This window comes from Panonychus citri, unplaced genomic scaffold (genome assembly GCF_014898815.1).
Source record: "Panonychus citri isolate SS breed McGregor unplaced genomic scaffold, ASM1489881v1 Contig00143, whole genome shotgun sequence".
NCBI lineage: Eukaryota > Metazoa > Arthropoda > Arachnida > Trombidiformes > Tetranychidae > Panonychus > Panonychus citri.
The window spans coordinates 798,478-822,244 of record NW_026515548.1 but is presented as its reverse complement, the minus strand read 5'-3'; the positions used below and the strand labels follow the sequence as shown (position 1 = coordinate 822,244).

The window sequence follows — 23,767 nt, the reverse complement described above, 5'->3', positions numbered from 1 at the left end:
ACATCGGCTAAAACACCGCCTGGTGTTCGGTGTTCGGTGGGCCATCAACAATCAATTCTTTTGAATGAGCAATAGTGTCAACCGCTGAGCGAATCAAACAAGTATATTTACCAGACTCGGCAAAAGTAATTCCTCGAATCTTGAGATAACCCGGTTTATTGTCGACTGTGAATTTCCATGAGTTGTACTGATCGACTTTGATACCATTATGGAGCCAAATGAAAGAAATGTCCAGCTTGGAATCAGAATTGGCATCACAAGGCATTTGAATGGTGTCATTTACTATGGCAACGAGTTTGGGTCTTGGATATTCACCAATGTTTGGCTATCGAAGACAGTTAGATATCCTTTGCTTTGATCTCGACCATATTTGTTTCTGGCAACACAAATGTATTAACCTTCATCCTCTTTACGAACTTGATTGATTGTCAGTAATTCGGAGTTTGATCGCAATGGTGAATCATTTAGTAGCCATTGGAAAGATGGAGCTGGTAGAGCTTCAGGTGAACAAGTGATTGAAAACTTGGAGCCAAGAGCAGCGTACATATCCTTGAGTGGGTGACGTCTAAATGTTGGCTTGATACCAGATACTTTCAATTGAGCAGAACTGAAGTTGTTACCGAGTTCATTGTAAGCACGACATTGATACATTCCATTGTCTCTGTCAGGGTTAGCAGCTTCGATGGTTAGAACATTATCTTCAATCTTAATTCTTTGCGAGTCTTCTTGAGGGATGGTGTTGCCTCGAAGTTCAACTCCATTTTTGTACCAATTATATTTAACTTGGGGAATTCCAAATGCTTCACATTTCCAGATGAGGTTGGTTCCAACATCGATCACCTTATCTCTTAATCCTTTGGTAAATACAGGCAGTGATTGGACTCGGAGAAAAGTCGATGATTTGATGGATTCGGTGGATTCGGTGGGTTTGATCAGGCTAATAATAATAATCGATTATCGCACCAAGTCACTTGTCTATTGAAACTTCGAGGAAAACCAATAAAGAGACGAAAGTGTTGAACTCGAGGGTGAATAATACTTCTTTCGACTAGAAATGGAACTTTTTTAAAATTCGAAAAGTAAAAGAACAAGCAACTTTATCACTATTGTTCTCACTCGACTATGATGAGTAGACAAAGTGAACGAATGTTCTTGTGATGAATGAAAAGTTTCTCAGGCCGATTTGATTATTGATTAAAGATGAGAAAAGACCGACGCATAAGATGAGAACCAGTCGCTCATTTAAAAAAAATGATCTTCTTGCTTCTCATTGGCTGTTACATTTGTTTGGGCCTCACCCTCATTGTCGCTCTTCCAGTTACTGTTGAGTGAACCTTTGGAGTCGAATCAGGAAGAGGCGCTATTATTATTATTAACCATCGACATTAGCATCAGTGTTATGATTATGATAATGGTTATTATCATTATTATGTAAGGGAGATAAATGAATGGGAAAAGTGAGCGAGTGAGCGAGTGAGTGAGAGATGAAATTGAAAATAAAGTTTATCAAAATGATGAACAAAATCCTATAAACTTGATGATGATTACAACACCGACATGATCGACATCATCAACTTGATCATCAGAATCAGTAGTGAGTGTGAATTGTGAATTGTGATTTAAAGTAAAAGTAAAAGTAAAAGTTTCCATCTTTTCTGATCACCATCTCCATCACCATTATCATCATCATCAATAAGCATAATTATCATCGGATGTTGATTAGTTGTGATTCCAATTGATTGTAATGTTTGTGAATTAGTTACAAGTTACCAAGTGATCTTTTGCAATTAGTAAATTGAATCGATTCAAAATGATGAACACTAATTTCGACCATAGTTTCTATCAAACTGGACACGATCCTCACTCAGTTACCTACAGATTTTCGGGTGTATCTTCCTCATTACCATCGTCTTTAAGTGATCCTCATCATCCTCATTCGCATTCACATTCTCTTCCTCACCCTCACTCTCACTCTCACCACCATCATCACAACAACAACAACAACAATAGTTATGTGGACAGTTCGGCAGCTTCAGCAGCGGCCACTGCAGCAGCGACCGCCGCTGCTACTGCAGCGGTCTCAGGATCGGATGTCAATCCACCTCCTCCAAATTTTTATCCTTGGATGACTCCGATCAGTGGTAAGCATTTAACTTGAACAATATAATCCAATCACAATCACAATCTTTGACAATCGGTCAGACATAATCAATCATAACTCCAAAAAATTGATCTCTAATAAGCTTCGGCTAAATGATCTCATATGGATAACATTGAGTTCGCTTTTAAACGCTAGTCTAAACTCCCTCTCCAATAAAAATTCATTTTCTTGAAACGTTCGTAGATCTAAATTCAAGTTTATAACTCACCTGATTATTGATAATTCGAAATATAATAACAAAATTATGTGTCGATATAAATTCATTGATTCATAAAATCCAAGTTTTGCTGATTAAGAGAATAGGTTATGATTAATTACCAATTTATTGTTGACATTCGATTTATTTATCACAATCGACTTAAATTGTATTCTATTAACAATCGACGAAATTGTTGATACAAAATAGCTCCAACTCGAGCTGAACTAATCATCTACTGAGAAGGATAAATATTCATGTGAGAAGATTTTATTGTTCAAGAATTAGGAACGAATAACCTGAGAAAAGGTCAGAGATCATTCTGTTTTGACCCAATCGCTATTATATCATCTTAATTGTTTACAACTGTGATAAGATTTGGTACCTTAACCAATTGAGTTTTTCTTTACTTTTACCTCGCAAAAGAAACAGAATCAACGTTTATTTTCCAGTAACGATGTTGATTGTTTGTTGTTACTTTCGTTAAGTTTTGTTTCCTTTTTTAGATACTTTATGATGTCCACTCTTCCTGGTCAACTTTAAGTACTTTTATATGTACAAGGAGAATAGAAGACTTTAAGTTACATAATTGAATAGATTTTAAGAAAATGAAAGTGACCCGTAAAGGGCAGTAAATAACTTTCGAGATATCGACCCGACAAGAATGACCTTTTTCCTTTTCTCTTTCTTGTTGATTGTCGCCTACTTTTCTCATTATCTAATTGCAGCAACAATAATGATAACAATTAAACAATCTACTGATCGTAAAGCTCATTCAAATAGTTATTTGGTTATCTGTCTTTGTGAATTTATCAATATGATCAATGAACGATTTTACTAATTGTAATTAACTCTTATTGTGATGTTAATCTAATGATGAAAATAACAAAGGTAAATGAATGTTATTTAATTGGTTATTTTATTAATCAAAATATATCATTGATTATAATCAGTTACAGTTTGATGGATATCGTTTCAATGATTAATTTTGTCTGTTTTTATGATCGACCTCCTCTTTCATTCATAATTATCATTAACGAGATTAAATTTAAATTCAATTGCAAACAAATTGAAGGCTAATCAAAAGATTAATCTAATAATCGTCCAATTTACTCAAATCAATACTTTCGATAGTTAAATCAAATTAATTCAATTTGTTGTTTTCATTTTCATTTTCATTTCATCAACTGTTAATTCACCAATTTAAAGTTTATTACTTTATGATTTCAAATATTACGTAGGATTAAGACCAAGATTCAGATTCAGATTAAGATTAAGGTTGTTGATTCTATCGATAAGTTTTTGTCTTAGGTTTGCGTATTAACCTTTTGCCTTTGGCTATCTAATCAAATTTCCAATTACAATTATTATTAGAAAATGCGAATGCGCAAATGTTGAAATATAATATTATCATAGAACTTGAATTACAATCAATATCAACCTATACGAAAATCGACTAAATAATACAAAGAAATCGCCATTTTGAGAGATGAAAACGCCTCTCTTTTGTAATAAGAATATCTCATTGAGTAGAAAATGGTTGAAATCAATATGAATGATAGAAATTTATATTCAGCTGATTGTTGATTGATAGTTCTTATTGCTTATTCTTACATAGATGTATTTCTTTGTAAAAAAACCCTTTATATACAGTCCAGTGGAACTTTATAATAATTTACACAGATCATGTGAACATAATTTGTATGATATTCATATTTAAGATAATAATGTGGTTGAACCATCGAGCATTTCCAAAGAAAATCGAGCTTGCGATTCTCACTAAGATCCAAAACTAATTGTCGAACCTCATTTTATTAGCGAAGAGATGATATTAGCCCACATAGTATTTGTGAAGAAAATAAAAGGAGAAGATGAAGATGATAAAATAGTTTCCAAATTGATGAATCATTAAAAAGTAATAAAACAATTTAAATCTTTCCAATTCCATTAAATTAGTTTCCAATTCCTTTTCCAATTCTCTGTTCACCTTATTGATTAGTTGCACAATTTGTACCAACAAACTAAGATTTTAATTCATTTACAACTTTTAATAATAAAAAACAGAAAATCAATTATATTTCTCTCAATGGATTGTAATCCAATTTCTTACAACAAGATTACAATCAATTTCTCATTTAATTACTTGATTGTTTGTTTCTTAACCACAACAACAATCAATGTTTACTTTTATATTATCATAATCATTATCATTCTCATTCTCATTCTCAGTATTATTATTATTATTATTATACAACAAGTTGTTGATACTTAGGAAGGAAAAGAAAGTTAAAAGTTAATTAATTTGATTGTAAATTGTACATTAGTAACGGATCGTTATTATTACTCTCGTCATTATCATTATCATCCTCATCCTCATCATCTTCATCCTAATCATCATCATCATTATGATTCTTATTACCTAATTTACATGAAACATTGAGCTCATAATGTAACAATTAACATGATCATTATAATCATCATTTGATTTACTATTGGTAAATGTTATTACTCTTTCTTACCTTAACTAAATTATCATTTGTTTGTTTACATTTAGATTATTGCAACAATTAAAGTTTTCCTTTGTTTACAATTCAATTCAAAAGTAATTAGTTGATGATCTAATTAATATTTATCCATGTAATGAGTAACCTATTTCTGTTTCATTCAATAATAATTGTGAAATAATCTAAAATTCATAACAACCTTTAAATGCAACTTTACCTCGAAATCCAGTAGTTGATCTAATTAATCAATTATAATTATGACGAAAAGACTTAACTTTATGAGTTTCATCTCGTTTTTGTTTTCATTTTCTTGTTGTTTCTGTTAATTGACTCAAACTGTTAGTGACCTAATTTCGATCAAAAGTGAAGCGACATTGACACAGGAAATTCGAGACACATTAAGTTAAATTTGATTACTGTAATCATAATAAAAAAATACGAATAAAAAATCATAATAACTATAAAAGATACGGAAAGATAGAGGAACAAAAAATAGCCAAGACTACATACATTTCTAAGCGTGACGATAACGTAAAAGCTTAAAAAGTCACTTTTGTTCCAGAAAAAAAAACATTAGCACGTTCATGTTAAGTTACCGAACGGATCTCTATCTATGGGCCACAAAAGTAAAAGTAAAAGTTAAGTAAGAAAAAGCAAGAAAGAGCAGAAAAAGAAACTGAAACTGAATTTGGAGTAATATGAACGACACCCAGACATTGGTCATAAAGAAAGTGAAGTTTGTGCGCTGAAAGAAGACACATAAGAGGAAGATGAGGATGAGGAGGGAGAGGAGATGAAGGGTGGTGGTGGAAGATGATGATGGGTGGAAAAGGCAGCATGAGCAACAAATAAATGTCTAAATTGGCGAAACAAATACAACAGTATAAAGGTTTAAGGTGAATGTGTGAGATAGAATGAGAATCAAAATGAGAAGAAGAGAAAACAAATTAAAGCTTAGAAAAAGATAATTTTACTTTGAGAAGGAAAAGGAATGAAAAAAAGCAACAAAATCTTCAATTTTATGGCTTTTCCTTTGGGTTGACTCGATGTGACTTGGAATAAGCGAAAGAGAAACAAAATTTTATAGCTTTAGCTGTAGTTATATATTATACATCCATACAGATGATGATGAAGAAGATGATAGCTGAGGAAGAAAAGTGAACGAGGGAAGTTAAAAGATGATGATGATGATGATGGAGAGAAAAAGAGGAAATAAAGAATTGGATAAAAGAGCGAAGAGAAGATGAAAAAAGAACAAGATTAGCAACTTAAATTGTTCTCTCATTATTATTACGTTGGTAAGACATTTATTCATCTTCATAATTATCGTCATCGATTCAACATATTCATTATCATGATATTATCAGGGTATTGACGTAAAGAAATACATTGAATTTTGAATGAGGAAGATGAGCAAGAGAAACAATTAGCAAATATAACATTCGTATCAAGTATGAACGATATTCATTTCTCAGCTTCTTATTTTCAATCATCAAATTCATGGAGGAAGTGATGAGCTTTTTTTTGTTTCTGTTGAAAAAAACACTAATATTTGCAAAGGAAAAAGTTATTCCGTGATAAACTTCAATAAATTACCTTGGAACTCAACATGATATTGACAGACATTGGCAAACATTATAACATTTACTTTGATCCTCATCATCCTTTAGCATCATCATCATCATCATCATCATCTGTTACCTTGGTAATATATTTAAAGTTATCGGTTAACTTTTCAGACTTTTCCTTTACTCTGATTGTATTTGACAAAAGCTAAATTCATGATTAGCATGGTGATCATCATATTCAGCTAATTATTGTTCATTTAGCATTCGTACAAGGTAACAAGCTACTATCATATTTTATTGCCGATTCACCTTGTGAATTACTGAACAATTTGTTTACATGTGTATCACTATCATCATGAAATCATCTTCATTAAATCACCGTTATTAATTATCTCTAAATTGTGATTAAAATTCTTATCACATTACCCTTGGATATTTTATCGTTCACTATCATTTATTAATCTCTCATCAACACATAATCAATATAAATCATTAAAGAAAAATCAACTTTTCTGTTTGTTTTTTTTTTCTTCATCATCATCTCATTAATTGCATCATTTTTTTTTCTTAATTGAAAAGATTTGATTTAATCAAGAATTATCAAAAGGTCTCGTTAATGTTATCGTTAATAACGATTAACTTGTTTTTTTATCTAGTTAACAATTAAGACACACTAAATACTGGTTAAAGTTAATGATCCAATCAATCTAAGTCAGTAGCAACAATTAGTTAACAAGCTGATTAGATAAAAGAAAACAAAAAAAAAACTAATTGTTTGCAAATGTAAATTGCTCAATTCTCAATCGCTAATTGTTTCAAAGGTTTTCAATTGAATTGTAAGTTAAATACAATTTTACACTCGATGACACCTCGATCATCAGTTTGTTTATGTTTATCATCGTTAATTATTACAATAACTAACGATTACGATAATAATACGATTGAGCTTCGCTCTGAGCAGTTTGTGACCTTGTCAATGATTGAGATTGATTTATATTGACATCCGTTTATGCAGCTTCCTTAAGAATTACAGATTCAGAAGATGAAAAAAGAATAAAATAATTTTCTTAGTCTGGCCTCATCTCTCTCTCTCTCTCTCTAATCATAATCATCTCTTTAAATGTTCAGAATTCTGTTCTGGCGCCAACTTTTAAATGCTTTTTGAATTAACTTTTACGATCGTTTTTTGCTCTTCTTTTTTTCTCTCAAATTACTTTTCATTATCAACTTCCCGCGTTAGTTAATCATCGTCATTATTTTTTTCTCTTTCTTTTCTTTCTTCAAATTCTCTTGCAATCTAATCCTCTAGCATTTTCTTTCGTTTATCAAAAAGCATCATCTTCATGATTCTCCTCCTTTTCTCAAGAATATTTTTCTTCCTCTCTCATCATTTTATTTAATCCGTTTTACTATTTTATCTTTTTCTCTCTCTCATTCTCTTTATTTCTTTCTCTCCCTCCCTCTCTCTCTCTCTCTCTTTCTTGAACAATAGATGATATTGCAGCAGCAGTTCATCATCATCATCAGCATCTTCATCATCCTGAAGCATCATCTTTACTTCATCACCCTTTCTTACCGAGCAATGGTGTTACTCTTGACTGGTCCAGTCCTTCAGCTGTTGCTTTCTCAGCGGCTGCAGTTTCAGCTAATAACAATAGTCTCCTCTCTGGTTCAACTGTTGCATCTTCAACCAATGGGCCCCTTGGAATGGGAATCGGCAGCGGAGGAGGAAGTGGTGGCAGTGGAGGTGCAAGTACAAACGGTAACAATAGTAGTTCATCCAATGGATTATTAACTCCAAGCCATCTTCATCCTCATTTCACTTCTCATCATCATCATCATCACCCTTCTTTAACATCTCACCTTAATCACCATTCATCGTCTCATAATCAAACTTCATCTTCAACTAATCATCATAATCATCATCACTCACAAAGAAAGAAACGTAAACCCTACACCAAGTACCAAACAATTGAATTGGAAAAAGAGTATTTCCAGAATCATTATGTTTCCAAACAGCGGCGATTTGATTTGTCTCGTTCATTAGGATTAACAGAAAGACAGGTTAAGATATGGTTTCAAAATAGAAGGATGAAAGCAAAGAAAACAGATAAACGAGACCATCATCGTCGACATCACCACCACCCTGAGATGAAATTCAATAGAAATTCAGATTAGGATGAAAAAGAAGAAGAAGAAGAAAAAAACTTTTCAATTTCGAGGATCCCAATTGATTTACATTCGACAATAATAACAAACTCCCGTCATTAAAGTACATGAAACTCCTCCTCGGACATAAAATCTACTCTGAAATTAGATTTAGATTGAGATAAAAGTTCAGTCGATCCCCATGAATATTTTCATTTATCAGTTTATAGGATGAGAAACAAGAAAATAAGTCAAACACTGAATTGGAATATAAATACATCAAAAGTATAGGTTGATTTGAATTACTTTAAGTTCAAATACACCCTATAGGTTTGGATACTATATTCGAGAAGATGATAACCAAAGAGAGAGAGAGAGAAAAGTAAGAGACTGGGCGATTCTCTCTCTCTCTCTCTTTCTTTCTTATGTTTTCTTCAATTTCGAGTCTCTGAATGATTTTCGTCTTCTTCATTTCCTTCATTCTAATTACTTAATTGATTTACTTTTTCATGTGTTTCTACAATCTGATGATGATTATTGTTCTCATTCTTGATTGTGTTCACTTGGTTGATTCTGTTTCTCATCAATTTTACCAACAATCAACTAATTTCCTGATCCGTTTTCCTCCTCCATGTAATTGTAAATAGTTAATAACAATAATATAATTTATAAACAATTGTAACTCCAATTTGTTTCCAATCATTTCGTGATCAACCAACATGATAGATTAATTCACCCAATCAACTATTCATCAATTGATATCTTAACTATTAAACATATATAACATTTATCATCTCAATGAGACACTAATTGTCTCTAGATGTCATCTTAATCACTTGATGGCAATTATATTTAGCTAAACAATCAATAAATTAAAGTGGATCAAGCCAATTGCATTTCCATTTCTTGGTGAATAATCAACAAATCTCACGATTAGAGTCAATCAAAATCATTTGTATTTTAATTCATTCATTAGTTTTTACTTTAAAATAACAACACGCTGAGTGAAACAATTAACTAATTATTTCAATTTTCCAGAAACAATCAACAATCAAGGAGGTGCTAAGGGCTCTTGTGGATGGAAATGAATAAATTAAATTGTTAAACGTGTGTGAGTGTCTGTTGATTTAGTTAATTTAATACTTTCTGTTGATTCACATGAATTATTACGTTAATTGTATACTAATCACAAATGATAATCATATCCAAGTAATAAAAACTCCAACGTAATTAAAATTGTAAAAGGTAATTGAAACAACAATCAAACCATAGGTTAACATGATTATCCAAAAGTTTCATTGAACTGAATTAACACTTAATTTCTTTGTTTGTTAATAACCTTGTAAGATGTTAATTAATAAGTAACATTTTCAATAGCAAATTAATTTAAGATTTTAATTAGTTAATCTAAATCAATCTCTCACGTAAGCTTATCTTATTGATTATTTGTCCTTGTTGATTATGATTCAATACAATTTTGGTTCAATATGATTGGAATCAATTTTGATAATAATTATATGTTTACGTTGATAAATTGTTTAGATTTTATTATTTTGGTAAAATTGGTTAACTTGTTAATCAAAATATATCATTGATTATAATCAGTTACAGTTTGATGGATATCGTTTCAATGATTAATTTTGGCTGTTTTTATGATCGACCTCCTCTTTCATTCATAATTATCATTAACGAGATTAAATTTAAATTCAATTGCAAACAAATTGAAGGCTAATCAAAAGATTAATCTAATAATCGTCCAATTTACTCAAATCAATACTTTCGATAGTTAAATCAAATTAATTCACTTTCTTGTTTTCATTTTCATTTTCATTTCATCAACTGTTAATTCACCAATTTAAAGTTTATTACTTTATGATTTCAAATATTACGTAGGATTAAGACCAAGATTCAGATTCAGATTAAGATTAAGATTAAGGTTGTTGATTCTATCGATTCTATCGATAAGTTTTTGTCTTAGGTTTGCGTATTAACCTTTTGCCTTTGGTTTTTTAGTCAAAATTTCCAATTACAATTATTGTTAGAAAATGCGAATGCGCAAATGGGTAAATATAATATTATCATAGAACTTGAATTACAATCAATATCAACCTATACGAAAATCGACTAAATAATACAAAGAAATCGCCATTTTGTGACCCAATAGAACATCTCGATTGATGTTATCTTATTCATCTTTTGCTTATTTGTTGTTGGAACTGAACTCGAGCTTTTGAACTAGAGAAACGTAAAAACAAATTAGTTACTCTGTGGTCGGTGATTTCGAGAGCTAATTCGATGTGAACTGTTATATGGTTTAAGTCCAAGAACATCTGAGAGAAAGAAGAAAATAAAAGGAGAAGATGAAGATGATAAAATAGTTTCCAAATTGATGAATCATTAAAAAGTAATAAAACAATTTAAATCTTTCCAATTCCATTAAATTAGTTTAACTTTTCTAATTCTCAGTTCATCTTATTGATTAGTTGCACAATTTGTACCAACAAACTAAGATTTTAATTCATTTACAACTTTTAATAATAAAAAACAGAAAATCAATTATATTTCTCTCAATGAATTGTAATCCAATTTCTTACAACAAGATTACAATCAATTTCTCATTTAATTGTTTGATTGTTTGTTTCTTAACCACAACAACAATCAATGTTTACTTTTATATTATCATAATCATTATCATTCTCATTCTCAGTATTATTATTATTATTATGATACAACAAGTTGTTGATACTTAGGAAGGAAAAGAAAGTTAAAAGTTAATTAATTTGATTGTAAATTGTACATTAGTAACGGATCGTTATTATTACTCTCGTCATTATCATTATCATCCTCATCCTCATCATCTTCATCCTAATCATCATCATCATTATGATTCTTATTACCTAATTTACATGAAACATTGAGCTCATAATGTAACAATTAACATGATCATTATAATCATCATTTGATTTACTATTGGTAAATGTTATTACTCTTTCTTACCTTAACTAAATTATCATTTGTTTGTTTACATTTAGAGCATTTAAAAGATAATTAGCAATTAATCTCAGCAATCATTTCTGTTCACACCGAATCAAAACTCCATAGAAATTGTTATTTTCACCAAGAGATATCAAAATACTTACTAAACTTGAATCTTAAACTAAAACTTTCGTGTTTAGATTTTGTTAGAAAATGGTGACATTGGCTGATCGCTGACCAATGGACTGGACAAGAAGGTCACGGATTTATTGTTATCATATTAACATTACAAAGGTTCTCGGTTATCATAATATTTTCGCGAAACTATAAAAACAAGTAACAAATGTTAACAATGATCTCGACAGAATAGTCGAAAAGACTTAGATCAATGAGAGAATCGAAAGAAAGTAGTAAAAAAGGTCAATTCTCATATTCTAATGCATCCAAATGATTATCTCTTTTATTCAGTTCAGTAAAAAGTTGATAAGTTTTATCTCCAATGTGATGGATTAATTGCAAATTAAAATCGAAAAAAAAAGTTTGCGAATTTATTATTGTTATCATATTTTATCGTGATGATGGAGGCAAAAGAATCTTCATCAATGAAAGTTACACCTTCAAAGTAAACTCTGTCTATCTTTGTATCTGCCATAACAATCATTTTGTCAACCCCTCAGGGCATCGGTTACTCAACCTTTTAGTTTTCTCTTTCTCTGTGTTACCAAATTTATTCATTGTTGTTTTAAGTTTACTTTTCTTCTGATTGTTTGACCTCACCTCGAGCTATAACTTTTTATGGGTCAACCTTTCAAGTCGAAAGGTAAATGGTCACATTAATTGTTTGAATAGAAACAATTGATTACTCTGGTATTTTTAGCTCTCGAATCAACAACCGACTCATGTTTACTTAATCAGTACAGTTGTAAATGTTAATCATTGAAAAGTTTTAATTATCTCACTGAGAATGTAAATTAACCTGATTAAGCAATCGAATCCAAAGACTTTCAAAGCTTCATAATGATAATTGAACAATTAAAATGATTTTATTAAAGATAAAAATGATGGAAGGATTTTAAATGATGGAAAAGGATAATGATAAATAATGAGAAAAATAGAAATGAATGTCCAAGTTAATGAGAGAAAGTTCGAAGGGTTCACTCGAAGGGATTTTCTGTCCAAATCGAAAATGGTTGGAAATAAACACGTAAAAATGAAATAAAATCGAGAGGATTAAGAGATGAAAGGAGAGATGGGAAGAGATAATTTTGTTGATTGTGATGATGGAGAAGATAAAGAATATTGTGAGTACAATGAACAAAATCGATTCCCATCGAATCTGTAGGACACAAAATGGATCCTGAAAATCTCAAACCTATACAGTTAATCCATCAAACCGTAAAGAACAATTTCTTTCCACTCCTCCTTCTCCTTCATCATTTTATCTTCTTTTAGTCTCAACATTTTCTATCGCTTTATAATCACCATTTTGTTTTTTCCCTGAAAACACAATGGAGTTTCACAATGGAATGCACAATAAACCGTAATTAGAAGTTACAATTACTATTATTTTCTAAAAATTACTTTTTTCTCTTCAATTGTTTTAGTTTAAAAAAAGATTGGGAAGGAAGATCAAAAGATTGAGGAAAATAATCAATGAACTTTTGAAGTAGATTTGAGGTTTTCTTTTTTAATCTCTGTGGATGGAGATTGAGATAAAAAATGAATAAGTCAATCTGAATGTTCGTCGTTAATTTGTATTGGTTCCGATGTTGAGAGATGACAAAGAGCGAAGACCAAATCAGCAGCAACATTTGAAGGTTTTCCTGAGAACTGAATATTCATCAAGTCAGAATTTAAAGATCTCAGAAAATCATGACGATTTGTTTTGATTCAGTCATGAGGTTTTCATTAAAAAAATCGGAAAAAGTTATTTTATTTTGTGAATTGATGAGCGATTGTCAATTCAAATGACCTTCGTTCCTATGCTTGTGCTTTCATCTTACAAAGGTACCGTAAGTGTAAGACTTTTACATCTTGATCTGAGTCCATTTGACAAACACCATCAACACCATCGATACTTAATAAAACACCAGTTTGCTCTCTTTCTTCACCGAAAATCACTTTAATCTGGAAAGATGATAAGAAAATGATTATTAATGAGAATAAATAAAACTTTGTATGTAAATAGTTAGTTTTAAATCTTGAAAAACTTACCCTATCTTTAGGTTCTGGGGAAATTGGTTCTAATTGATGAGGGAAACAATTGACCACACGATCTTCTCGTATAAGAAAAACGGAAACCATTCCACCGTTGATTCCAGTGATTTCACCAGTTTGTCCAATAAGATCACTATCAGGGTTTTCTTTTATTCTTACTACAATATCAGTTGTTAGCCAGTCGATGTTGATTTGATCCATGCCAGTTCCTGGTGTTTGTGGGTTGAACATTGGTGATGGTGCTCCAGGAGTCATGGGAGAGTAGCCAGCGAATTGTGGACTTGGTGTCATACCTCCAGATCCATAACCTCCTGGATTTGGTGACATGTAAGATCCACTAGCAGGACTTGGTGCAGACTCTTGATAACTGGCCTCTGAAGGGGAGGGTACGGGTTGGTATGGGGAGTAATTATGGTCAGAAGTGTACATTCCGGGTGTTTGAGGTGTGTATGCCCCGGCCTGAGGAGTGTCTGGACCTGTGTAACCTGGAGTAGGTGGATTATGATAACCACCAGGATTTTCAGCACTCCAAGCATCATCATCAAAGTTCGGTCTCGGAGTGGCTCCAGTATTAGGATCCCAAACGGAGCTACCGCCGTGCATTGGAGTTCGTGAGCCATCGTGCATTGGAGTTTGACCACCTCTACCTGGTGTTCTACCACCCAATTCATATGATGGTGTTTGAGATCCATACATTGGTGTTCGGGCTGAATATGTTGAAGCACTTCCTGTACGTTGACCAGTGGTTCCACCGACCACATCAATACGAAGTTTATCTACATTGATAACTTGACATGTTGAGTGAAGCTCCACTCGAGCCGTTGTTGACATTGCATCTTTAACAATACCAATATGACCTTTGTATGGACCTTGAATGATTTTGATAGTTTTACCAATTAAATCTAAATCTGAACGATCTCTACCTCCCTTGTTAGCACCAAATGGTCTTTTCCCTCCACCACCTCCACCACCACCAGGATGAGCCGGTGATTGAAGTCTCGGAGACATGAAAGGAGCAGCTCCTCTTCCAGCGGACACAACAGATGTAGATCTTGAGCCTCCAGATAGCTGAATGTTTCTAGTCTTGCAAACAAATATACCACCATTTTCCATGTGTAAACGATCATGAATGAATGCGTAGTTACGGTAGAGATGACGAATTTCTCCTTTTCGTCCAGAATGAGGTCCATCAACCACTTCAACGTGGTCTTTAACTTGAATTTGACTCTGATCACAGTCCAATGAAACAGCTTTACGAGTATCACGTTTATTTTTAACCGCTTGATGTTTGATATGAATTAGTTTCCCATGCATATCTAAAATTTGGAAATTTTCTTTCTCAAGACGCACAATCACTCCGACAGTTTGACCATCAAGTTGAACTAAATCTCCCCATTGATATTGTCCAAGACTGTCCACACCAGTGGCCATATCAGGACTAAGTTGAAGATCTTTGGGTAAAACTTTAATCTCGTGCATGGATAAATCAGAAAATAGAATAATTTGATTTTCTATCACTCGAACAACTAAACCAGTATCTCCTTCATATCTGCCAGCAATTACTTTAACATGATCACCAACACGGAAATATTTTTTCAATTCATGAGCTTGGAATTCAAGTGGATCCTTGAGATCTTCATGATTCGGTATCATGGTGATTTTACTTCCATCGACAGCGACAACTTTACCTTGCAGGTGAACCAATTCACCCTCACAAACTTCAACATTGTCACCTGAACAAATGCCATGAGATTCTTCATCATCAGCTGCACTTTCGTTGATTTCCACACCTTCAGGATGTTCCTCAAACTTTTCGAGCTCAGCTAAAGTGGGTTTAACACCGCTGATTATGAGTGAAGCGATTGGAAAATTTTTATACAGAAAACCTCGTCGATATCGATTACCCTCGAAAATGACAAAATCTCCATCATTACTGACTTCACCTCCGATTGAGCGAATGGCATCAATATCGAAAAGTTTAGCTGGTGGACGTTTGGTTCTTTTTCTTTTAGCGATCTCTGTTTCCGTTGTTTTCAGAGCTCCTCTTTTCCGTGTGTAATCAATTCTTGGAATTAACTTAAGATGGACTTGTCCTTGCGCCGTGTCAACATAATCAACTTGAGCTAAATCATCTTTGTAAACCGATCTTTTCAGTCTAACCCAAGTTCCTGGTTTGATTAGAGCTTGTTCTTTGGTGACTTTAAGAACATCAGTCATTTCATGAATCGGTACCATAGTTTGTTTGTATTGCCCCATTCTGAGGTTACCAATTCCAGTGATTGCTTGTTTAACATGAGTTTGTTTGTAAGCCTCAATGTAAATGTAACCTTTGATTCCTTCAGGAGCAACAACTGATTTAATCAACAAAGGCTCTTCAGTGGTGGAATAGGCGATAAATTTTCGCATAATTTGAAGTACTGTTGCCTTTTCATCTCCGGGTTTACATTTAACCATCCAAAGATTGGGGTCTTTAACTCCGGGCATGAAAGCTTGTTGGGCAATATCATCGGGAAGATCACCTTCAGCATCATAAAGACCTTTTTCGGCCGCTGTTGTCTCGGCATATTTCCTTTTGTAATATTCTTCAATCTCGTCTTCATTTTGATTATTCAGCATCATTTGTAATCTACGATGACTGTCAAGCTCTCGAGATGAGCTTGACTCACTAGGTCTATTTCTTTCGATAATATCTTCTGCTCCTTCTTCCCATTCTTCATCTTCCTCAACCTCATCATCAACTTCAGCCTCATCCAAAATGAAACCACCATGGCGAGGCTTTTTCTTGGGTCTTCTTCTCCCAGTGGTTTCTTCTTCTTCATCTTCGTCCTCCTCCTCATCATAATCGTCCTCTTCTTCTTCTTCTTCCTCCTCGTCTTCATCTTCTTCTTCTTCACCACCTTCTTGATTGTCATCATCGTCTACCTCATTTTCACCACTGTAGTCTTGATCATCATCATCAGCATCATCGGTAATCCTGGACATGGTGACCTGATGAAACTCACAACACAAGGATAAATAATCAACAATTAACAACAAAAAAACTGACAATCAGTGAACACAAGTCGTGAAAATAAAAAGCTAAAATGTTTTGTGATAATTTCCAATTGAAAATTCAACAATAAATGAGAAGAACCAGGGACCGAATAATAATAAAATTTTTTATTCTTTTTTTGTAAACAGAAAAATAGTACGACCCCTGAAGTTTCAACAACAAATTGTTGTCAACAATTAATTACCAGTGAATCCAAAGTGTTGCGAGTAAGTTAATTAGAAAAATTATTTTATCTTTTAATTGATGTTCTTATTTTCTGTTTCTGAAATTATGTCGACCTTATTTCTATTCTCTAGTGAATTCTATTGTTGGAAAGGAAACCTCCAAACGAGGCAAGAAGAAAAATTTTGTTCCAATCTTAGATTTTGATAACAACATTTTGTTACCCGGTGAGTATTTTTTTTATTTATTTTGTATCTTTGCTGGTGACTAATTATTTGTTTTACTTTTTTATTAACTTGGTTGTTAGGTCGTCATCCCTGTGACTGTGAAGCTTCTGCTCATAAATTGATCAACAACTGTACATCTTGTGGTCGGATTGTCTGTGAACAAGAAAGGGTTGGCGATTGTTTCACTTGTGGTGAATTTGTTAACGATAAAGAAATTGAAAGACAAAATGAAGCTGCTGCTGCAAGTGTTGCTGCCTATTTGAGCTCATCCCATCAGGGTAAAGAGAATGAAAAAAAGAAGAAAGTTGAGAAAAATAAGCGAGAAGGAATCAGAAATATCGCTGCTAGTCTAGAAAAAGCTGTTCAACATAAGAATACATTGTTAGAATATGATCGTACGTGTAAACAACAAACGCGTGTAATTGACGATGAAAGTGATTATTTCAAGTTGACATCTCAACACTGGTTAAGTCAAGATGCAAGGGACAAAATTGGGCTAAAATTGATCAACTGCAAGAGAAAAAATTCGCTAAAGACCGAACCCTTACACTAGATATTGTTAACCGAAGGTTTGAAGAGAATGTGACCCCCGTTATCGCTGATGTTAGTAAAGTGGTCAAAGAAATTGAAGACGACGCTGCTTATAAATCAGATTATGTAGTCGTGGATAGTAAAAAGATCAACATCAATGAGAAATTACCCCGAGCAGCTTATTGTGAGAAAGAGAAAAAGAAAGAAGTAACCAAAAAGGGGAAGCAGGCCAAAAACGATAAGACAATCGAACCAACAACTTCTTCAGCTCCGATTAGACTGAATTCCTCAATTTTCAGTAACAATTTACGACTTCAAGGTCCTGAATTGATGGAAATGAGCGATTCCGGTGTATGTTTAACCATTCAACAACCGTGGGCATCATTGGTCATCTCAGGAATCAAACTTCACGAAGGTCGCAGTTGGTACACACATTATCGAGGTCGTATTTGGATCCATGCATCAGGAAAAATCGTGACTCAAGATGAAATCAATGAGGCTGAAAAAATCTTCTCTCTAATGACCAAAACTAATACAAAATTCTCAATAGATTATCCAAGATCTCTATTGCTTGGATGTGCAACTCTCAAAGATTGTCTACCACAAGAAGAGTATAAAAAATCAGTTGAAAATCCCTACATGGAATCGACTTACGTTTGGATATTAGAAGATCCTATTAAGTTAAAGGTCAAAATTCCAATGGATTCGAAATCAAATCGACTTTTTAATTTGGACGATCAAATTCTGAAAGCTGCATCGAAACAACTCAACTTCTCTTTATAATCAATCAGAAATTTCGTTAAATTGGATACAATATTTTAATATTTAAAAAGAATCTAAGATTCGTGTTGAATTAACTTAATTGCTCTTTTCAAACAATTTTTACGCTCATAAATTGGGAACAGCAGAGATTCAATTATAATGAATCATCTTCTTGTTGAATCAATTTTCATTTGATAGAAAAGTTTAGCAAAACTGAATTAATAAGTTTATGGAAAATTTAGATTTGCAACAATTAATAGAAACTTAATTATCCAAAGTTGATTTTTTCGTACCGAAGGTTAAATGACTTTTGAATTTGAATTGAAGGAAAAACAAAAGTGTTCAGTCTCAATCTGAAAATTAGATTAATTTATTTATATAATTTATTTGATTTATGATTTAAAAAGAAACATTTGATTATAATTGTAAAATAAGTCAATAAATACTAATTTAGCTTCGATTAACATGCTAAATGGAATGATAACAAGAAATTACGAAATAATTGATTAACTGTGATAGGAGAGAAATTAATTATATTTTTTGTTGTACTTAAGTCTTGACTCTTTTCCATTGATTTTCTCACTGTGACCAAATTGTTGATATGAAAGAAAAGTTGAATCACTGGTTTCGAGGAAGATACAAGTGAATTTTATCAACTCAAGGTGATTAATTAATGCGACTTATTTATGGTATTTCTCTGGACGATTTAAAAGTATGAAGATCAGCTCGAATTTCACCTTCATCGGATGAAGAAAAATTATCAACACCCTGTCGAGTTTTGTTCAATCGTCCTCGTCTCTTTTTCCTTGGAACATGTTTATGTGAATTGGAACTATTTTCATGCACTGAATTAGAATCTTCAGCATTATTATTGGCACTATTTGATTGAAAAGACTTGAGTAACGGTGAATATTGACTATAGTTCCGTCGACTACCATGAGGTAAGTCTACTGAGCTGAATTTACCATCTTTGAAAAAGTTGATCATGAAAACACCGGCGATCACAATGACAAAACCAGCTAAAGTTCCAACTATATCTTCAGCTTTCATGTTGTTCCATTCTTGGAAGAGTATGGACGAAGCAATTAGGACAAAAGTCGTAAAGAAAACATAATAAATCGGAGTAACAACTGTTGCATCAAAAATATCGAGAGATTTGTTTAGATAATTCATTTGAGTGGCTATGGTGATGATCGTGCAAACCAAAAGGAACCAGAAAAGTCCTCGTTGAAAACCATTGTTGATTCCGGAAATTGTTTCGGTCAACGCTAATCCAAGGCCTTTACAAGACATCACTGAAAGCGATCCAATTAGTGAACAAATAGCGATATAAACTAATACGTTCTTATCGCCACTTTTAGGAGCAACAAAACCAATCAGAATGGAAGAAGCAATGAGAACGAAAAGAAGGTAAATAATAAACGCTGGTTCGGTCAGCATAGTGTTTAATTGTTCCATGCTCTTAATTTGCCCTTCTTTTGGTGCATGTAAAACAATTACAGTAGAACCAAAGATGCAATTTACACATCCAATCGTAGTTAGTATATTGAGCTCTTCTTTAAGAAATTTAGTTGCCAGTAAAGCAGTGACTAGAACTGAAGATAAATTGAAAAATTTAATGTTAGCTTTTTGTTTGTTCAAATCGAATTAGAATTTTATCAGTAATTACCTGATAAAGCTCCTAATGGAGTAACCAAAGATGCGGGTGCGAATGCATAAGCTATAAAATTGAACAATTCACCGAAACCCACTGAAAGTGAAAGATGGAAAAACAATTGATTAAATGGTTGATTTCAATGGTTGAAAGAAATAAACAGAGATGCAAATGTAAATAGGGAAAAACTTACTGCATAAGAAACCAGCCCACCAAACCCAATCTTTTAGGTAACCATATCCACCAGCACCAGCACGTAATGAACCTTTACGATTTAGTCTACTGAGACCAACTTTCTTAATTATGAAACTGGTGCCAATAAAAATTGTCGAGGTAATTGCCAACACTAATCCAATTAGAAATCTTTTCTTACCAAGAAACGATTCTTCCATGCCAAGAGAAATTACCGGTATATCATCATCTTCCTCATCAACAGTACCTACTCCATCCAAAAAAGACATTAAAAAGTAACTAATTTAATATAAAAGGTCACTAATTAAGAAAAACAAAACAAGAAATTAGAAATCAATTCAGTTGTTGATGAGAAAAATATTTGACTATTTCCACGAAAATCTCTGTAAGTTTAGATTCGAAAGCTAAACGTCGAGCAAATTTAGAAAGCGACCCATTTGAATATTAGCGTTTTCGTCATTGCGAATTCGTCATTTTCTTGATCTGAAAGGTCACTTTTCAAAAAGCGTCAAAATCGTTTTTGTAAAAGAATCGATCATTTATTAATGGAATTAATTCAATTACCAACAATAATCGTCAAGAGTAAATGAGATTAAAATTTTCTTTTTCCGTTAAATTGATCATGAAAAAGAAACAATCTAATTAAGTTTAATTCATTAATTTAGATAATGAAAAACGTGGCAAATTGGATAAATTCAAATTGATGATAAGTGAACCATAAAAGTAATCATAGTTACTAATAAGCTCGTAATTTGCAAATTCGGTTAATTGAAGCCAATTAGGTTTGCTCACGTAAAATTACATGTAATTGAATTTGATGTAAATGCAATATTTATAAATGAAAGGATGAAAAAGGATGAGAAAGGATGAGAGATAGAGAGCGTTAATAGAATACACTAGAGTACAGATATAATTTGATACAATATGAAAATGTAAGTCACTGATACGATGAATAAATATCAACTAGACACAAGCCATGGATGCGCTGCGATAGCGTCTTTGTTTCTTTCACCGTAATCATAAAGCAATTCCTCTCCTGGTTCAATGTCACGAAGAGTGATGAAAATCAGATGAGGAACATCGTCAATTGGAAATACTTTGGTCTTTAGATTAGGAGATTTACGACTATGATTAATTAGACGGCCAATTCTTTCCGTGGGTTTGGTTGCATCAACACAATAACGTCTATTATTCCAATCAAAGAAATACATATAACAGCCAAATTTTTCCTTTTCATATTCTTGTTCTCGAGTCTGTGAATAGAAGTAAAAATGAAAAGATAAACAAATAAGAAAGTGAGTTCATTTCAAATCTCTTATGAACAACATTCATGAGACAGAACAAAAAACCAACAAGTATAGAACAATATAAACGATAATCAACTTACTTTTGCTTCGGAAATTTTAATTAGATCACCAGAATATTCACAAACGAAACTTCCTTTGCTTATTTTATTAACACAAACAACACCTTTACCTTTTTCTTGAGATTCAATAATCTTAAATCCTTTCGGATCAGTTTTACCAATCAAATGATGTTTAATCTTTTTCTCCTCCTGTTGAACAAGAACCTTAAATGGTATTCTTTTAGCTCGTGTAAAATAATCACTAATAAGTTTGACAGGTTGTTTAGTAGATTGTTTTGAATTGACTTGTTTTTTAGATTCTTTTGTAGATACTTTTTTAGATTTTTTTTTACCTTGTTTTCCAGCTTGTTTAGTCTCTTCTTTAATCTCAATATTTGACATTTCAAAGCATTTGTTTACAAGAGAATAAAATAATTCGATTCAACTAATCAAAGATAAAATAAAAAGAATAATTAAAAATTTTCCAAAATTGAATTAAACAACAATTTAGATGAGAAGCAACGGAAATGCTGAAGAGCTTTAAAAGAGAATCAAATTCTTTGTTATTGTTAACTGACATTCTTCGATAGTATCGATATCGAATTTCGATTAATCGATGTTCGGAGAATCTGATGTTCCCTTGTGAGCGAAAGCAACAGCCTGATGATTGTCTGATTGTTAGTCACCTTCTCTTGATTGTTTGGGTTTAGTGTTTTTCTTTTTTTTTTGTTTGTTTTTTTTCTCTAATTGTTTGGCCTCTGTTTTCTGTTTTTGGTTTACTTTGGTTATGGCTCGGGATCGACTTGCAGCTCTAAGGGCTGCTCGTGGTGAATCTTCGGATGAAAGTGGTGATGGAAGTGAAGTGATGATCAAACTGGAAGAAGGACCTAAATTCATGGAAAGTTTTTTTAATGAGGTAACTATTATACAGGAAACATTGGATCATCTGTGTTCTCAAATAGAGGAGATGAAAAAGTTTTCTGCTGCCATTGCCTCGCCTTTAAATGAAAGTGGTGATGAAGATTTGGAGGCTCTTATGTCATCGATTAAAAAATCAGCGACAAAAATTAAAAATAAGCTTAAGGATATAGAAAATTCAATGATTTCCATGGAGGGTGTCGATAAATCATCTGCACTTTATCGGATTAGATTTACCCAACATTCAGCTTTATCCAAACGCTTTGCTGATATCATGCATCAATACAATAACGCACAGATTGAATATAGAGAAAAGTGTAAACAAGTTATCAAGGCGCAATTAGAAGTTACCGGAAACAGTACCACCGATGAAGGATTGGAAGAATTGTTGGAAAGTAAAGATCCAGAAATTTTCACCCAACGTATTTTAGCCGATTCGAAAGCAGCCAAGCAAACATTGGCTGACATAACCGCTCGTCATGCAGATATAATCAAACTGGAGAAAAGTATCAAAGAGCTTCATGATCTTTTCCTGGACATGGCGGTGCTGGTTGATTCTCAGGGAGATATGGTCGACCGGATTGAACACCAAGTCGTTGAAACCAAAAATTATGTAGCCAAAGCCAATGAAGAAACAGCTAAAGCAGTGATCTACCACAAAAAGGCTCGTCGTAAAAAGACTGTCATCTACTTATGTTTAATTATTATCCTCATAGTAATTATAACCACAATTACATTATCTCTACTAAATTAAATGAACACTAATTCGGAGTTCACATGTAAATACAATTGTCTGTGAGATGTTTTCATATCTAATTGAAAGCCGCCTACTACTAACATCATCAATCTATTTTATTTCTGATCCATATTTTATATAATCATCATCATTTATAATCAAAAAGAGATAATTTATATTTTTAGGGTAGAATAAAAAAGTAAAACAAAACAATCAGAGAAAAGATGAAATCATCAAGATAATCATTCTCAATTCTATTCACACAAAACTAAACACCCGAACTTCAAATTATTGAGACTATGTTCAATTCTACTATTTATTTTACCGATGGAAATTTTAATTATAATCACAAATCGAAATAAAATTTAATTACGAAAATGTGAATGAGACAAAATAAAGATTAATGATCAAGACAGAA

General features: G+C 32.6%; 6 protein-coding genes across 6 annotated transcripts; 3 read left to right on the top strand and 3 right to left on the bottom strand.

Annotated features, from left to right (window-relative positions):
* The first annotated feature begins 1,042 nt into the window (after positions 1-1,042).
* On the top strand, positions 1,043-9,303 carry LOC128396349 (homeobox protein php-3-like). The gene is made up of 2 exons (XM_053356923.1): positions 1,043-2,141; positions 7,922-9,303. The coding sequence occupies exons 1-2, from the start codon at positions 1,811-1,813 to the stop codon at positions 8,605-8,607; spliced, it is 1,017 nt and encodes a 338-aa protein (XP_053212898.1). The 5' UTR covers positions 1,043-1,810; the 3' UTR covers positions 8,608-9,303.
* Positions 9,304-12,577: 3,274 nt separating this feature from the next.
* Positions 12,578-16,889, bottom strand: LOC128396326 (transcription elongation factor SPT5-like). The gene is made up of 2 exons (XM_053356898.1): positions 13,768-16,889; positions 12,578-13,680 (listed from the first exon to the last, which is right to left on the bottom strand). The coding sequence occupies exons 1-2, from the start codon at positions 16,750-16,752 to the stop codon at positions 13,534-13,536; spliced, it is 3,132 nt and encodes a 1,043-aa protein (XP_053212873.1). The 5' UTR covers positions 16,753-16,889; the 3' UTR covers positions 12,578-13,533.
* Positions 16,890-16,905: 16 nt separating this feature from the next.
* Positions 16,906-18,604, top strand: LOC128396338 (activating signal cointegrator 1-like). Its single transcript, XM_053356911.1, is given in 4 exon segments — positions 16,906-17,028; positions 17,119-17,211; positions 17,292-17,705; positions 17,708-18,604. Coding segments are annotated over 4 exon segments (1,326 nt in total). The 5' UTR covers positions 16,906-17,027; the 3' UTR covers positions 18,526-18,604.
* A 260-nt stretch (positions 18,605-18,864) lies between these two features.
* On the bottom strand, positions 18,865-20,722 carry LOC128396340 (magnesium transporter NIPA2-like). The gene is made up of 3 exons (XM_053356914.1): positions 20,352-20,722; positions 20,174-20,254; positions 18,865-20,099 (listed from the first exon to the last, which is right to left on the bottom strand). Exons 1-3 carry the CDS (start codon positions 20,617-20,619, stop codon positions 19,189-19,191), a joined length of 1,260 nt encoding a protein of 419 aa, XP_053212889.1. The 5' UTR covers positions 20,620-20,722; the 3' UTR covers positions 18,865-19,188.
* A 226-nt stretch (positions 20,723-20,948) lies between these two features.
* LOC128396357 (N-lysine methyltransferase KMT5A-like) lies at positions 20,949-22,246 on the bottom strand. Its single transcript, XM_053356931.1, has 2 exons — positions 21,738-22,246; positions 20,949-21,603 (listed from the first exon to the last, which is right to left on the bottom strand). The coding sequence occupies exons 1-2, from the start codon at positions 22,095-22,097 to the stop codon at positions 21,310-21,312; spliced, it is 654 nt and encodes a 217-aa protein (XP_053212906.1). The 5' UTR covers positions 22,098-22,246; the 3' UTR covers positions 20,949-21,309.
* A 102-nt stretch (positions 22,247-22,348) lies between these two features.
* On the top strand, positions 22,349-23,622 carry LOC128396352 (syntaxin-like). Its single transcript, XM_053356926.1, has one exon. It carries the CDS (start codon positions 22,483-22,485, stop codon positions 23,365-23,367), a length of 885 nt encoding a protein of 294 aa, XP_053212901.1. The 5' UTR covers positions 22,349-22,482; the 3' UTR covers positions 23,368-23,622.
* The last annotated feature ends 145 nt before the right edge of the window (positions 23,623-23,767 follow it).

Bases quoted from the DNA above. Each gene is read 5' to 3' on its own strand.
- LOC128396349 (XM_053356923.1), top strand. From the start codon at position 1,811: ATGATGAACACTAATTTCGACCATAGTTTCTATCAAACTGGACACGAT. The intron at 2,142-7,921 runs GTAAGCATTTAA...CTTGAACAATAG, and splicing joins TTGGATGACTCCGATCAGTG to ATGATATTGCAGCAGCAGTT.
- LOC128396326 (XM_053356898.1), bottom strand. From the start codon at position 16,752: ATGTCCAGGATTACCGATGATGCTGATGATGATGATCAAGACTACAGT. The intron at 13,681-13,767 runs GTAAGTTTTTCA...TCATCTTTCCAG, and splicing joins CCCCAGAACCTAAAGATAGG to ATTAAAGTGATTTTCGGTGA.
- LOC128396340 (XM_053356914.1), bottom strand. From the start codon at position 20,619: ATGTCTTTTTTGGATGGAGTAGGTACTGTTGATGAGGAAGATGATGAT. The intron at 20,255-20,351 runs GTAAGTTTTTCC...TTTCACTTTCAG, and splicing joins GTGGGCTGGTTTCTTATGCA to TGGGTTTCGGTGAATTGTTC. The intron at 20,100-20,173 runs GTAATTACTGAT...ATTTATCTTCAG, and splicing joins TCCATTAGGAGCTTTATCAG to TTCTAGTCACTGCTTTACTG.
- LOC128396357 (XM_053356931.1), bottom strand. From the start codon at position 22,097: ATGTCAAATATTGAGATTAAAGAAGAGACTAAACAAGCTGGAAAACAA. The intron at 21,604-21,737 runs GTAAGTTGATTA...TTCTATTCACAG, and splicing joins TTAAAATTTCCGAAGCAAAA to ACTCGAGAACAAGAATATGA.
- LOC128396352 (XM_053356926.1), top strand. From the start codon at position 22,483: ATGGCTCGGGATCGACTTGCAGCTCTAAGGGCTGCTCGTGGTGAATCT.